The sequence below is a fragment of the Mustela nigripes genome, chromosome 4 (genome assembly GCF_022355385.1).
Source record: "Mustela nigripes isolate SB6536 chromosome 4, MUSNIG.SB6536, whole genome shotgun sequence".
NCBI lineage: Eukaryota > Metazoa > Chordata > Mammalia > Carnivora > Mustelidae > Mustela > Mustela nigripes.
The window spans coordinates 105,699,278-105,714,974 of NC_081560.1; the positions used below are offsets into that span (position 1 = coordinate 105,699,278).

General features: G+C 42.2%; 1 protein-coding gene across 1 annotated transcript in view; it reads right to left on the reverse strand.

Moving 5' to 3' along the window:
* Positions 1 to 15,697, reverse strand: part of POU6F2 (POU class 6 homeobox 2) — a 369,287-nt gene that overhangs the window by 228,481 nt on the left and 125,109 nt on the right. The window contains exons 3-4 of the mRNA XM_059397244.1: positions 15,415 to 15,506; positions 12,141 to 12,369 (exon numbers count right to left, since the gene is read on the reverse strand). Coding sequence (XP_059253227.1) covers positions 12,141 to 12,369; positions 15,415 to 15,506 — 321 coding nt within the window. The remainder of the gene's footprint in view (positions 1 to 12,140; positions 12,370 to 15,414; positions 15,507 to 15,697) is intronic.

Genomic DNA, 15,697 nt, shown 5'->3' on the forward strand with positions numbered 1-15,697 from the left:
AGTTGGGGAAGTTGTGCACCTTTCATGGTTTCCTAATAAACTGGAGGTGAGCACCAGTATGGAATCAAAGGAAATAAAACTCTAGTTGCTGCTGCTGCTAGGGCTGCCTTTTGAATGTGGCTTATACAATATTTCATCTGTGCTGACACCTTTCACTCTCAATTATTTGACTGCTGTCAAAACAAATCAATCAAATTATAGCACTGTGTCTTCATGTTACAGTTCTATTGTAAGTTAGCAACATTAGCTTTCAAATATATAGAAGTATAAATTTTATCTCTATTATTTATTTAATGCAACTTTCTCCCATGTGAGTTATTTTCCAAACACAGCAAACTCAAATTATCTTATGTCAAGTGTTGAATATATATATGTTCTGCTAAGAATTTCTAAAATAATGGTACACAGGGGAACAGAGATACATAAAAATGTTTTAGTGGACCTGCAGATTTGTGCTAATACTAATCTGGTGGCAAATGGCAAATGGACTAAGTTTTTGGGGGGGTGTTTTGAAAATTCTGGCTAGAAAGTTGGTGAGCCTGGTTGATTAATATAATTGGGGTAATGATGACACTAATATCAAAGGAAAGGTTAACATGAAACTAAAGGATGTTCAGAGACTAATTTTGCTAGCAACAAGATGTCATTTCTCAAGAGAAATAATTTCCAAAAATTAAAATTACATTATCTGAACTACAGTTTTTCCCAGGCCCAGATATCCTCTTCTACCCAAACCCCAGTGCCCTCGAGCTAAGCCCAACTTGCTGCTTCCTCTGCCCTGCGTGGCTATAATGGGCATGACCCAAAGTGCTTTAAGAAGAAGAACGGCAGGGAAGAAAAGACTCAAACACTTTCATTTTGAGATTTTTAAGATGACAATGACATTTTTAAATAATAGATTTAAATCAGTGGAGTTACTTTTCAGCAAAAGAGCAATATCGTTGAAGCTTTTATGTACATACTCTCAAAATAGCTTCTTTTATACGTGGAAACTTGGCGGGTCTTCAGAAGATAAAGATCAGACTGACAGCACAGTTTGTTGGCTCCTTCTTGTGGCACTCTGGCTATAAAACGGGTAAGCAACAACCAAAACTCCGAGGTGAATGTGTAGATTATGTCCAACAGAAGAATCCAAACACAAAGACCCGCAGGAGCCCCACATTCCGCTGGTATGGAGCAATCTTAACGCACTGGGACCTCTCTCCTGGGTCTGTGCTGTGTCTGCATCTCCCTCTTCTGATGGCCTGGACTGTGTTCCTTCACTAACCTCTTCTTCCCCAGAAAATTCTTCCCTCCCTGGCTTCTATCACGTCCGTTGATGGTTTCTACATCAGGGTCTCCAGCATCAGCCCCATTCTGAGTTTTAGATCCATGTATTTCCAACCAGCTCCTGGCGTCTCCACTTAAAACAACCACAGGAAATGAACTTACAGGTCCAGCTGAACTACCCGTCTCCTTCTCTGGCCTCCTACCCTTCTATATTTAATCCATCACCAAATCTTCCCAAATGAACCTCGTTAATGTCTCCTAACTCATCTTCTGCTCTTCATCACTGTCACCGTGTCCCTTTCTCAGGATTACCACAGTAGTCTCTTTCCTAACTAGACCTGAATGCCTACCACAGTGCCTGGCAAAGAGCAGATGCTTAGTGAATATTTGTGAAATCGATCAATCAGTCTTTGTGCACGGCTCAGGACAGGAAACGAGGACTAAGCTTTGCCCTGGAGGGGCTGAGAAATAATAGCTGTGACCTCTCACTGGAAAGCTGCCCTGTAAGAATCACACACGTAAGAGAAGACAGGACTTGCTTGGCGAACTTTACCTCTTCATTCTCTGAAAAGGGGGCAGAGGAGAAGGGAGGACCAGCTCCCACCTCCTTATTTTCAGTACCTCCCCCGTCCCTTCCTGCCCCTTCCTCACTTCTCTCAGATACAGAAGACATTTTTATTTTGGTTCCAGAGGAAATTTGAACACGCCATCCCGGTTCCCTCTCACCCTTGGTAACGGAGTGAGACTGAGAAGCATTTCGAGCACAATCTTTTCCTTTGTTTATGTTCAGTGCCATTCTAGCGGCAGCCATCTTGGAGCACAGCGCTGGAATCTAATCCAGTTTGCACATCCTGGTGTAGACACATCGCTGCATACCATCAAGAGCCCTGATGGATTTACAGCCTTATTATGTACAAACTGGGGATCACATTACTTCCCTGCCTTTTGCTTTGAAAATAAATGCTTTGGCTTTGCTTTGACATTTATGTGGCAGCTGGAAACCATTATCCTTTGACAATGCTTTATTCCATTGACAGTATCTCTTAAATGCACAGTATACTAGTCATACTCCTCATTCATGTGCTTCCAGTTTAATCCATACCCCAGTGCCTCAGTGACGCCTGCTTCAAGGATAATGTACTGCAGACCGGCTCTCCAGGTATTTTAAATAAGAAGTCTGAAGCCTCAGAGATACGGAGGTTTGAAAAACTGCCAAAGTTAAGACACACGCAACAACTTTCATAACTTCTTTATGGTGGATGGGGTATTATTGTACACTGTGTCATGTGCGGCTCTTCTGAATAACTCCGCAAATATAAATTTATGCACTAGGTATTTTTAATATTGGACTTTGTGACAGCAAACCACCTATCAGAGGCTGAGAAATCATTGCATACTAAAATCCGGAGTCCATCCTTCTTGTTTCTGTAGCACGGGCTACACTGTCTTTCCTGTGAGTGGTATCATGCTCACGAGGTCCCTGGGGATGTAACTTTCTGAGTGTAGGCACCACTTGAATAGCACAAAAGTAAATCATTAGGAAAAGCAGCACACATGGCCACCTACTGTTTTCTTCTTCAAGAACGGTACCAGAGTGCTCAGCACTCGTTTCTACTCCTCACCCGCTCCTGGACAATAAATCCTCCTTTGATCAATAAAATCAGGCACATTTAAAGGCAATTTTACTGGTATTAAAGATTGCTCATACATAATAAATGCACAGAGTTGCTTTGTGGTTGTATTGTTAATTTGAGAATTAATCCACTTTGAGTTGAGGGATGCTTTTTTAAAAAGGTGGTTAGAAGGTCAAGATGGCAGACCTATATAGACATAAGCTCATCAATGCTAATGATGACGCTTTGGATATGACTTTTAACCTAAATGAGTATAAAGTATAAGAAGGAAAGCAATCAGCCATCATTTCTTACTGTCCAGAGTCTCCTGGTAACTCTTTGTCATATGTAGTATTTTTCTTTTCCTCTCTCTGTGGGGTATGTGTGTGTTTGGGTTTCTTTCAAACAACCGGGATCAAACTGTGCACATGTGAAATCTTTTCTACTTTAGAGTTCATTTGTACATCTGAGAAGCAGAGCCATTAACACTTTAATGGGAGAGCCTGAGTCTCTCATCTCCATGAAGCTTTCCCCAACTTTCATTTCATTAACAGTTTTGTACTCCCATGTTCTTTTCTATGTTTTAAAATAAGTTGGTATTTTATTGATATTTTATAAACACCATGTCACCTACTTCCCTTTTTTTTTTTACATACAGTAAAATTCACCCTTTCCAGCATTCTGTTTTAAAAGTTTGACACATAGAGTCATGTAACCACCGCCAGGATCAAGACAAGAGCACCATCGCGTCAGCCCCCCAAATTCCCCTGCACTGCTTTATAATCAACTCTGACTCCCAGCCCCACCCCTGGTCACCACTGATCTCCTTCTGTCACTGTAATTTTGCCTTTTCCTGAATGTTGCATAAGTGAAGTCATGCTTTTACATGTGTTCATGGGCTATTTTTAAAAGCCCCTAATTGTTCCATCTATTTGTAATCTATTTTTATATTTATCATTTGAATGTCACACTTTAAGAAGTTGTTCTTGTATTGTGTTCAAAGGAACCACATGGATAGCCCATGTTACCTCATGGACTAATGGCACTGTAGATTCTCAGTGTTGGAGGAATCTTCCAGGGGACTGAAGTCAAATGTTCATGCAGTGTATCTTCCATTGAGCAATGTAGCACCTTGTAATACAGTTTCTAATTATGAGTTGGAGAAACGGCCCTCCCTTTAGGAGAATCCTCATTTCCAATGGCAGCAGGCTTGCGAAGGACCTGACTGGAAGTGATACAGGCCACTTCCAAGCCAAAGCTTTGAAGGCCATTGCTGTTCTGCCATTTTTTCTTCCCTCTGTGATGAAAAAGGCCTATCTCAGGAAGAGGCTGCTTCTTTAGCCTGATCCTAGAATGTACATGGACAGCAAGGCCACTGCTGACTGCAGCCAAAATGTATTATTAAATAAAGACATAAATCTTGGTTGTACCTCACTGAGATTTTGTGCTTGTCTGTTACTATAGCGTGACCTCATGAAAGCTCAAAGAGAACCAGTGTCCTGCCCCTCAGGTGGTTCCATGTTTCTTCATTGGCAATCTGTGTGATTAACTTTTCTTAGCACCTCCAACTTCAACCCGGTACACTCTTCATCCAGATATTGTATGGCTTTGTTGCTCACGTCCTTTGGGTCTCTGTCTCTGTCCCCATCCCTGCCACCCTTCATCCTGTCCATCTTCTTTATCCCATGCCACGAGCACAGAGATGGCTTCCGAGACTCTCTTCACTTTGTTTAGTTATACCCTAAGCTGCGATCATGACCTAATATGCTATGGAAGCTCAGTGTTGAGTAAATAAATAAAATCAGTGAAAATCAGAAACAAAAATAAATAAGGCTTTCTTGTTAAGCTGGTATGTTTCTATTTACTGTCAGATAATTAAAAGTATGGAATGTGATGTGTCTCCTCTTCAACTTGTCCCATTGTTCCAAATCTCCATCTAGGTTTCTTCCTTTTCTAATAAACAGTGTCTGGACTTTTTTGTTTCTTATATGAAACCTGCTTTGAGTCCTTGGAATTACACCGGCATAATATATAAATGCAAAACTATATAAAAAATACATAGAAAATAAAACGAAAATATCATTGCATAATTACACGTCTTTAAGTGTGTTCTTCTCTCACGCATTAGCCCTATAATGCCCACTCCTCATGCACATGCAAGGTGTACGCGCCCTCCTTCCTGCCCCTCTGGTCTGATTTCTTGCCACCTCAGACTCTTGACCTTCACTTGAACAACCAACAAAACTGTTCAGAGGACTCTAGACTCCATGTTCCTCATGTCTTCTTCTCCTCTACACTGAATGTCTTTTTACTTCTTTTCACTTAACTCACTCCTACTTTAAAATCCATGCATCCATCCATCAATCCTTGAGCACTTATGAGCCAAGTACTGTTTGAGTTCTTGGACCATATCACCAAACCAAACACAGATGCTTATTGTATGGCTTACATTCTGAGGGGAGGACCAGAAAAACACTACATCTTACAAACACATTGGATGCAGATATCGTCCCTTAGACCATCAGTGCCAAGCATCACGATACAGCTACCACTGTCCGGTGTGGCTGTAGGAAGCATGACCCAAAGTGCTTATAGAGAAAGAATCAAAAATGTCTCAATGATTTCTAGATTTTAAGGCTCTGTAGAAAGTAATAAGTATTATGGACAAAGGAAATAAAGGAAAGCAGGTAGGGGGGGAACAATAGCATTGAGGGGCTGTGGAGAGACTGATGCTTTCTGGGGAAAGAGTCCTTCAGGCAGAGGAAATGTTCTGTGCAAAGGCCCTTGGGTATGTGTGTGTTTAGAAAACACCAAGGAGGTCAAAGTACCTGCACCCTGAGGCCAACTGAGTTGAAAGAACTGTGAAAGTGAAAAAGCAAAAATAAATTAGACTGAAGATGTATGCCTCGGAAAAAACTGTGGCACCTGGAACTGACTGAAAGCAAAAAGATCAGAAGCATTCTCGGTTTCTGAGAGAACCACATTCCCAAGGAAGCTACAAATCTTTAACTATTGGAAATTTCAAGCAACCGCTTCAGCCCCCGGAGCTTCCATAAGCCACACATGAACTGAGGAAGTGCTCAAATAAAGGCATATTTCTCAACTTTCTCTTCAGATGTAGTCAAGAAAGAAAATGGACAGGGAAGAATCTTCCAGGGGTAGAGAGAAGGACCAAGGAGAACCATGGCCAAGCATGCTTCCCAAGGGATGTCCAATGGGGGAACCTATTCCTACCCCCAGGGAAGGGGATCTTCACCATATCTGCCCTGCTAAGACATCAGACTAGCTATGGATAAACCAATTGTGGCATATTCTTACAATGGAACACAGCTCAGAAATGCAAGAAAGGAAACCCTGACACACACAATGGCATGGTGGAATCTCAAAAACATGAGACTGAGTGAAAAAAGCCAGAAACTAAAGCATACATACTATAAAAATCCATTTACATGAGGTTCTAGAACCAAAAAAATAAAATAAAACAAAACCAACCAAACAAAAAAAAACAAAACCCAATCCATAGTGATAGAAAGCAGGTCAGGGTTGCTTGCCTGGTTGGAAGGACAGGATTGACCACAAAGAGACACAGGGGAACCTTTTGGGGAGAATGAAATGTCTTTTGTGTTGACTGTGGTAGGCGGAGATTGCATGGGTACACACAATTTTCAAGACCCATTGAGCTACATTCCCAAGATCCATGCATTTTATTGTATGTAAATGATGCCTCAATTCAAACAACAAATACCAACAAAACAAACAAAAAGGAACTGTGATGTGAATCGTACATGAAATTCCTAAAACCAAAAGCATTCCCACATACTTTACCCTGAACAAGCTTTAATTTGGAGAGTGAGAGAAAACCAGGGCTGGTTTCCTGCCAGTATGAAGGGCAGGAAAACCACCCTTGGTCTTCATTTTTCAACTTGCCTTGAACCTAATTGCTTTTCCATGTTCAGATTACGCATCTCTCTCTAATGTATTTTTGGTCATTAATTTAAATGTTATGCTTGACTGAACTGGAATGCTCACACTTTGATATAAATCTCCTACGTAGCACATTTATATTCTCCATTTATGTTGCCCACAGTGATTAGTGGGTTATCTCTCAGCCTGTGCAATGAGAACAAGTCACTAACTTGAATCATCTGTCCTAGACGTAGACCCACCTCTGCTGTCCCATTAACCCTTCTGCTGCTTGCCACTTGTTTGGGGGTTCTTTTTGACTACATTTTCTGCCTCAATTGAAAAAAAGTAGAAAACACAACCCATTTGCATGAATTCCATCATGGGGACTTTATTCTGCCATATCAAATAATAATTTAGTTCCCACACTAGGACAAATGCAAATTATATTTTTAACCCTGCTATTTGTGTGTCAGAATGGTAAGTAAATGGAAGCCTGACTTTTAACAAAGTTCACAAAGTATGTGACAGAGCTTCCTGAGACATTTTCCTTCTTGAAGCCTCATAGTCAGCATGAGTCTCCTCTCACTGGTGTAGGTTCACTGATAGTCTCCTGAAATTGAATCCCTGTGAGCAGAGGACAGACAAAGGACACAGCGATGGAAGGACTCAGAGTGGTGATGGTGGGAGGTGCTTGGCATGGGGCAGGGCTCTCAAAGGAGAGGGAAGAGAATGCAAAACTGTGTCTATTTCATGCAAGGACATGGAGTGTTGAGGAGTAGATCATTCCTAGGTCTTATCTGAGTTTAGGGCACATCTGGGCTTGAATCCCAGCCAGAACTTCCACAGACTTCCTCTAAATTATTCAGAACCTAGACCCCACCCGTGGCATCTCTGAGTTCAGAGCTGTTCTCCATCTCTGCCCAGGCACATAGGAGGGCCTCCTGATCTGTATGTTAATCTCAGCAGACAGGCCAATACCTAGCCTTCTCCCATGGTGCCCTTCTACTGATGAGGGAGGCCCTAGTGTTTCTCTTCAGCATGTTGTGCATGCTCCATCTCACATATCCTGGCTCCCCCTTCCACCCACATTACACCTGGCTGTACAAGAATGCATACTTCCACACAGGGCAGTCAATCTCTAGTCTGGCTAATGACCTACAAGATAGCCTAGAATGCAAAATCTCACCCCATTGGGAATTGGAATGTTGGTGAGTTTGAGCTGTTGATAAACATGGAGATGGGGATAAAGAGAGAGATGCTAGAGATAGCAATGGAGTGTTCCTAAGAGGTACATGGGTTGGGAAGATGCATGTACTCCAAGAAGACAGAATGGAATATGAGTGAACTAAAATTAGGGGCTAGTCAGAAGTCAACCAACACAGTAGAGAAGAGTCACATGGAGGTACAGGGAAGAGTGGAAACAGTTTAGAAGTAGGGGTATAGGCCTGTCTACTCAGAGGGAATGAGACAGTCTGCTACTTGGTGGTTCACTGGATTCTCTGATCCCCAAACTCTAATCCCTATTGTCTAATCTCTAATCTCACTGGGTCCTCTCATCCCCAAACCTCATGTCCTGGGACCCTGAGGCTGGGCCATAAGGTGTTCCTGGGATTCTGCAAGATTTCTATCTCCTAATTCCCAGCCGTTTCCTTACAAGAAAAGCCCTTCTTTGATGGTGTAGGGGTGCTCTTTTTCCTGCCTGGAAGGATCTGAGGAGAAAGGGGAAACAATCCCCAGGCTGTGCAGTTGGGTTTCCTACAGGTCTCTTTTTTCAGCAATGCAAGCTTTTGTTGGATAAAATCTCAGAGCAAGGGCTTTAATTGTGCTTTAATTGTGTAAGAGAACGCCTCTTGGTCTTGGGGACGTGATTATCCTAACAGGAGCAATGAGTTAATTCCCAAATAAGTTATTCCTTTCAGTCCTTCTCCTCATTAGAGGCCAGGTTTGGTGAGTTAGAGCTGGAAAGTTAACAAGGGCACTCCTCACAAGCACATGGCTCCCATCACCCTAGGATGCTCAGAATCTGGGCAGACTGCTGGAGATACAGGGGAGTTGCCAAACAGATTTTGGAAAAGGTCCCTAGTCCAGGCTTCCTTAAACTGTTGTGTAAGTAGGAATCTCCTGGGACTCTTTTAAAATGCAGAGTCTGTTCCATGAGCCTGCATTTCTAATAAGCTCCCAGGAGGGGCTGATACCGGCTGGCAGGAAGTACCTCAGAGGAGGAGACAGTGATAGGACCCCTGCTGCCTGAGCAGAGAAAAGCTGCTCAGTGTAACATGATGTCATTAGTGCTCATTAAAATACATGCATGAATCATGGCCTCTGAGGGTCTGAGAGCAATTCCGTGTCACTTGACAGTGAAAGTAAATGAACTGGCTCCCAATCCCTTTAGTAAAGAAAATACTTGAAAAATTATCCCTGAATGCCAAAACACGATGAAACCGATGTCAGCACTTTTCTTTCATAGCAAATTTGTAGCTTTTGAACTAGAAGCATGGACAGGCTGAAGGGCTGGGCAGGAAGGCTGGAGGAGAGTCAGAGATAATTCCAGCTGGCAGGCTTCTTTCATGAATAAACCTTAACGTTTCACAATGACGAAAGGGGGAACCATCCAGGGCTAAGTGCACAGGTTGGAAACAGGTTCTATTTCAGAGCAGAGGTTTAACACTTAAGTCCCTCCCCCTCACATGGACAGATCACAGCTCTTTTATAAAACCACCCAAGACGGTGTGGTGTTAATTAGTGTTGGGGAGACTTACCAGTGGTTTCAAGACTCGTAAAAGCCTTGGAGGCTACTGTGCTCCTTCTAAGGTGGGCCATGGGGAGGGGCGGAGCATTCTACCCTGTCAATGACACAAATGTGTGTAAGGACTTCCTCTGGGGTATCATAGCCCATGAGCCAGGTTGCCGTCCTCAAAAGAGACTGAGACTGGATTATGTCTAGGATTGGCTCGGTCTCAAAGTCAACCAGGACTCTGGCAGATGGACTTCCAGCCAGCCAGCTACCATCCCTAGAGTCCCACCACCTTCTGTGATATAGCCTGGAAAACCACACAAACCATAGACACTGCCTGTGGATTGCCAAGGACTACAGTAGGTTTCCTAAAGGGGTGAGATGCTGACTGACAAGGTAGCCAATTGCCATTGCCCTTCTGGTGGTGAACATCCATCTTGGGCACTGTGGAGATCTGAGACATTTACCTGATTCTCATTCTTATTGCTTTTGGACTTCGGGTAGAGTGACAAACTCCTTGTTTGCCCAGGACCATCCCGATTTCAACAGTGAAAGTCGCATGTCCCCAGAAAAGCCCAAGTCCCCATCAAACCAGGATAGTTGGTTATTTCTCAAACTAGTGAGGTCTGGGTGGTCCAGAAATCATGTGGGAACATATGAAAGGAAGAGGAAGGCCCAACAGAACTGCATGGGAATTTATGTGGATCCTAACAGTGACTCGGGAACGGGGATTCATTCACAAGGTTATTAAAGAACAAAGTGTTGGAAGAGAGGCTTGAGTGTTAAGACTGATGAGGAAGGTTTCCTTAGAATAGGCTGCCTTGCAACCAGGAGGTGTTTTATTTTAATGACCTTACCATCTGCCTTCCAGCGTCACTGGGATGACAAAGGGAGACATGTTTCCTTGTGTTTGTGCAGTAGACAAGAGCTTGACCATCAACTCCAATCAACGCACTTCTGAAGATGAGACCGTTAAGAAAATCATGTAAGAAGCACCAAGCAGTAAAGAGTCAGAACTCTTATTGAACCAACTCACTCAGGACACAAATCTTAGGATTTCTTTTTTGAAACCAAAAGTGCCCCAAAGAACCAAATTCCAAACTATAAGCACTCCAAAATTTGATATTTAAAGAAAAGAGAAAATCTTGATGGAAGTCCACGTTCCACATTAGTCCACAGTCACTAACTTTGAGCCCTTAAAATAACCAGGTAATAAAATCCTAAGAACACCAAACTATAATAAAAATACAACAAGCTTGATTTTTTTGGACTCTGACTTTGGCATCTACTTTAACCAAGCAAGATTAATTCATGACCTAGGAGCTCTGTGAGCTTATGTTTATTTATAATATTCAATATTCCCATAAGCACAGATGTTGCAAATGGAAGGTTGCATTTTGATAATGCCCATTTCTTCATTAAGATTTCATCATCCACCTGCATTAGAAAGCCTCTCCCTACACTTTGTTACTTCTGCTTTCACCTTGTTTATTCCTGCCTTATTTGCTTAATCTTGGGATCCTGGCTCCCAGGCACTCTCAAATTTTAAACAAGTAAAGTTTGTGCATTAGCGTGTCCTGCGCATGCATGATTTATGAATGGCGGGCTTCTTGGCACAATTTAATGGTACGAGAGAGACTTCGTTTTAAACATTAAAGGGAAAGTCAAGAAGTGGCAACAATAGGAGGGATATTAGAACATACAGTGTGTAAAAAAGTTTGGGTTGAGAATTAACCAGTTCTTCTATGGTTCGTTTCTTAGTCTTTGGACTGATGACATTTGACCAACTACAAAAAGTGCTTTAAGTTGTTACTCTGATAACTTAATCCATTGAACTCACTCTGAAAAAAACTAAAAGCAAGCAAGCAGAAAAATTTCTTTCTAATTGCTAACATTCCTATCAATGGGGGAAACAAACACCTTTGAGCAGCCTCAAACGAATTCATTTTCTCTTTGTTAGGCATCCTAATCCTATCATATGCAGGCCATTTTTCACCATAAAATTCTTCCTTCAACAGAATCTTTTGTAAATCAGTCTATCAATCAGTGTTAGCAAATCTTTCCTAGAAAAGTGAAACCCTTTGTAAAACCAAAAGAAATATCCTTCCAGAGTTAAATGAGTCCAGCTCTTACTAAATGCCCACATAATATAAAGGTCCGATCTACAAGTCTGTTTTTCTCATTATAAAGTAGGATCCCAAATAATACATTTCTGTTTAATAATTAAAACTAAAAATACTTAGCAAGAGAACAATAATTAAGAATTCCAAATGCTACCTTGTATTGGAGATGTTCCAATCACTTCTCACACAAACAAATCTTTCTTTGCAGATGGCTACACTGAAGAAGTCACAAAATCATAATCTGGGTCCTCAAATAATAACACAATACTTTTACATCTAAGTTTCTGATGATTTGCAGGACTGACAAAGCTCAGGGCTTGAGCAAGCCAGGAATTCACACACAACTTGAAACTTTGCTTCCTACACAAGCCTTCCATCTCCCTTGATAATGGGGGCAGCTCTGAACCACATTCACCGGCCGAGGGCATGTGAGCACTGCAGAGTACAACGGGCAGCGGATAGAGCCCTACATGGCCCAAGGAGACAATGGGTTACCTTGTAGATTTTGCAATGGTAGAGTCATTATGCCTCCGGCTGCAGCGGCTGCTACCAGCCCTTGGATGTTGGTGAGATTCGCTGTAGGCAACGTGAGGACCAGTCCTTGCTGTCCTCCTAGCTGTCCGGCCATGTTGAAGGGGATGAGGATGGGCTGGTTGAGGGCCGGCGTGCCTCCCGGCATCACGCCAGCGACAGCCGAGGCTAACTGTTGTGCTGTCAGAAGTGGCTGCAAGGAAACAGATAATACTAGCTCACTTTCCAGTAGAAACAAGACGTGGCCTTTCAGAGCATTTTCTTCTTAGGGTCTAGTTCTAAGCAGGGTCCAAAATTTCCTGAACAAGGAGTAAAGACACATGCTCTGTTCCAGAACGAACCAGTAGGAAAAAAGAAAAATTGAAATCACATTTCATTTTCTTGGCAAATTTCATTTGGTTCTGATTTCTTTTGAGGAACTCGAATACATTTAAAAGTAAAATCTTACGTTTATGCATTATTCTTCTAATAAATTTCCGTTTGATCTTAACCTTACATATTTGAAATTCTTTGCTAATTTGTGCTTTCTTGTTCCAGAAAGAACTCATTGGCATCAGAGGGTTTTGTTTTATTTTGTTTTGGCTCAAAAGTAGCAATAAAATACTATTTTTTATTTATTAAGTTAGCAAAAGTGATGTAAAATAGTTACAACATGCTGGTAGGTCTCTAGTGTCACCATTATGTGGATTTAGGACGCACACACAGTTGTGAGCCTTTTGGAAAGCAATTTGGAAATCTATATCAAGAGCTGCAAAATATTCAGCCCCTCTTGACTCAGAATATACTCTTGGGATGTAGCCCGAAGATACCATTCAAAAAGACAAAAAACAAATGCATAAAAACATGCATTACATTTAAAAATATTTAAATGTTGAAAAATACTTTGTTACAGTACTAAACCCGACAAGATATTACACGGTCTTTAAAGTGGATCATTATGGCCGCCTCTTTAGAAAAACAGAAAATGTTTATAATACAACTGGATAATCATTCAACAGTGACAATGAGATCATTAAAATGGTAAAATTGTGTCTGTATACTAACAGTTCTGAAAAAAGCACAGGAAAACAAAAGTGTTGGCATTTGATGTGGATAAGTTGGAAAAGCTTTTGAATATGGCTTTGCTCAGTTCATACAAGATCAGAAACATGGGTTTGTGTCCACCCTTCATCCAATAGCCATTGCTCAAAGTGGAAAGGCAGGGCCGCCAGTGTGCGCTGTGGGCACCAGGCGTATTTGAGCCCGGACATGGGCTTTCCACCAGGATGGCCTAGGCAGTATTCCTGTGCTGAACAAGCCATGTGAATGGAAGGGTCATTGGTCTTACAGTCCTCTATCCGGGACCTTCACTGCTCTCTTTTGGGGACCACGTGACAGATAATGCCACATCCATTTTTCTTCTGGAGGAACGAAGACAAAACTCTCTTGGAGGGGTGGCAAGTAATTAAATATAGGCATAATACAAAGCCCAGTGAATTATAGGCAGGCACTATTCTAATATTGCCATGTGTGTATTAATGCAGTTGTACTACTGGTGAGATACAGAGGGATTAGTAATCTGCCCAGAACCCCATATCTGGTGGGCGTGGGAGGGTGGGGTCATGCCAAGGCAGGCTCCTCCAGAACCCATGGCTCACCCTTTTCTGGCCATGCCCTGTCATGCAAGGAAGTGATTCAGAGGAAGTAGGGCTGCTCTATTTGCAGAAGGAGGGGAGGAGGGCTGAACCCAACCTCTGGCTGCTGCCTACAGCCTCCCCTCATGGCTCCTTCTGGTGAGGCCTCTGCAGAAGCCCTGGGACACCAGATGCAGCCTGGTTTTAGACCATTCCATTCTCCACAGGCCTAGCCCCTATTTGCTAGAGTCTACTAAATTCACAAAAAGTAACTGCCTCTCTTTAGAAAAATAAATAAATAAATAAAGCTGCCCTAAAGCACAAAACCAACATATTTTCCAAGAGTAAATGTAAAAGTGATAAGCTCGTCCTCAGATCACTGATTTCCTATCACTGCCCACAGCAATATCATGATAAGAGGGGAGGCAAATGGCTGGTTCTCTCAGACCACGCAAGTCAGAGATTTGGGGGGTTGGTATGTAGTATTCTTTTTAATTGAATTCTTGGGGTGGATCAGGGCATGCATTCTCCAGCTTGTCAAGCTGCCAACCATGTCTCACTGTCTGGGTCTGTCACACACTTACTGACCCGGAGGCATGACTTTGTCACCCCTGGTATGTTCACACACATGCATGCACATACACACAATGTCACAAGCGTGGAATTTTTAGAAAAGGCATGCCAGGAGATTCCGGCTTCCAGGGGTCCCTGTGAACCTTCTCTGGGCTTCCATAGACAAGCAGACCCCTCCCCAGCCTTTCTGTCCTTGAGCACCAAGGCATCCATGCTCTGAGATGGACGTTAGGACCTGAGACCACAGGGAGACTTGGTGGCTACTGGAACACAAGGGAGAACCACTCCAAGCCCTACACGTGGGTTTCCAAATCTTGAAATGGTGAACCCTCAAAAGGCTGAAGGTGATTAATTTACAGTAACAATGACTGTAAAGGGGAGAGATGGGCTCCCATAGCTGCCTCTTCTCCCATAAAAGCAGGTGAACTCTGAAAGCTTCCCACTAAATGCCAGAGCTAAAACAACGGCCAAGAGCCCAGCTTTCATAATTGTGTTCTTCACCTCCATATAACCATACCAGGCTGCAAAAAACAAATATTGGACTTTAAAAAATAATGAATGTATTTCTTTATTAATGCAAGAACTGTATGTGATGTACAGTATTGTCAAACCCAATAAGCTGAACTTGCATTAAAATTGCATTAACTTTTTTATATTAAATCACATCCTGTATTTCAAAAATGGTTCCAGTAAGGTTGAAATAACTTAATTTTCTTCACACCCCAGTCATTAAAGTTTTACTTTCTCGAAAACTGCATGGTAACCAACGGCACATTGGTAAGTAGGTTATAATAAGATGGAAAAAAAAAAAGTTTCCAAATGATTAAAACCAACATTGCCTTTAAAAAGAGAGGAGTTCTGCAAACACTTTTTTTTTTCCTTGATGGCATTTAATAAATAATGCAGTCATATAGTTTCCCACACAAAAATTTATCACCATGTTTGCTCTGTTGGAGTTGATTGGATTTAACTCATTACTATTTATTCGGTTATTTATATGTTTAAACCATCCTAAATGCAGCCTAATGGAAAAGCAGTGGAGAGATACTGACCTGCGGCCCAACCGGGAAAGGGGGGTGGTTCTGACTGGCCTGGTGTTGGTCAGGAGTGCCTGGGTCTGATAGAGCCGGGTTTCCTCTGGCCCCTGGAATTCAAAAGAGAAGTGCTCCCTTTAATAGAAGATCCAGCCCGGGAACTGCCCATGACCCCATTTTCCTGTGATGTCACATAACATTAAGGTACAGATGACATGCCAGAGTGGTTTATCAATAGCTCCAGTGCTCAAATCACTTGTCAACTGCATAAATTATGCTAATGGATATTCAGGATGGCCAG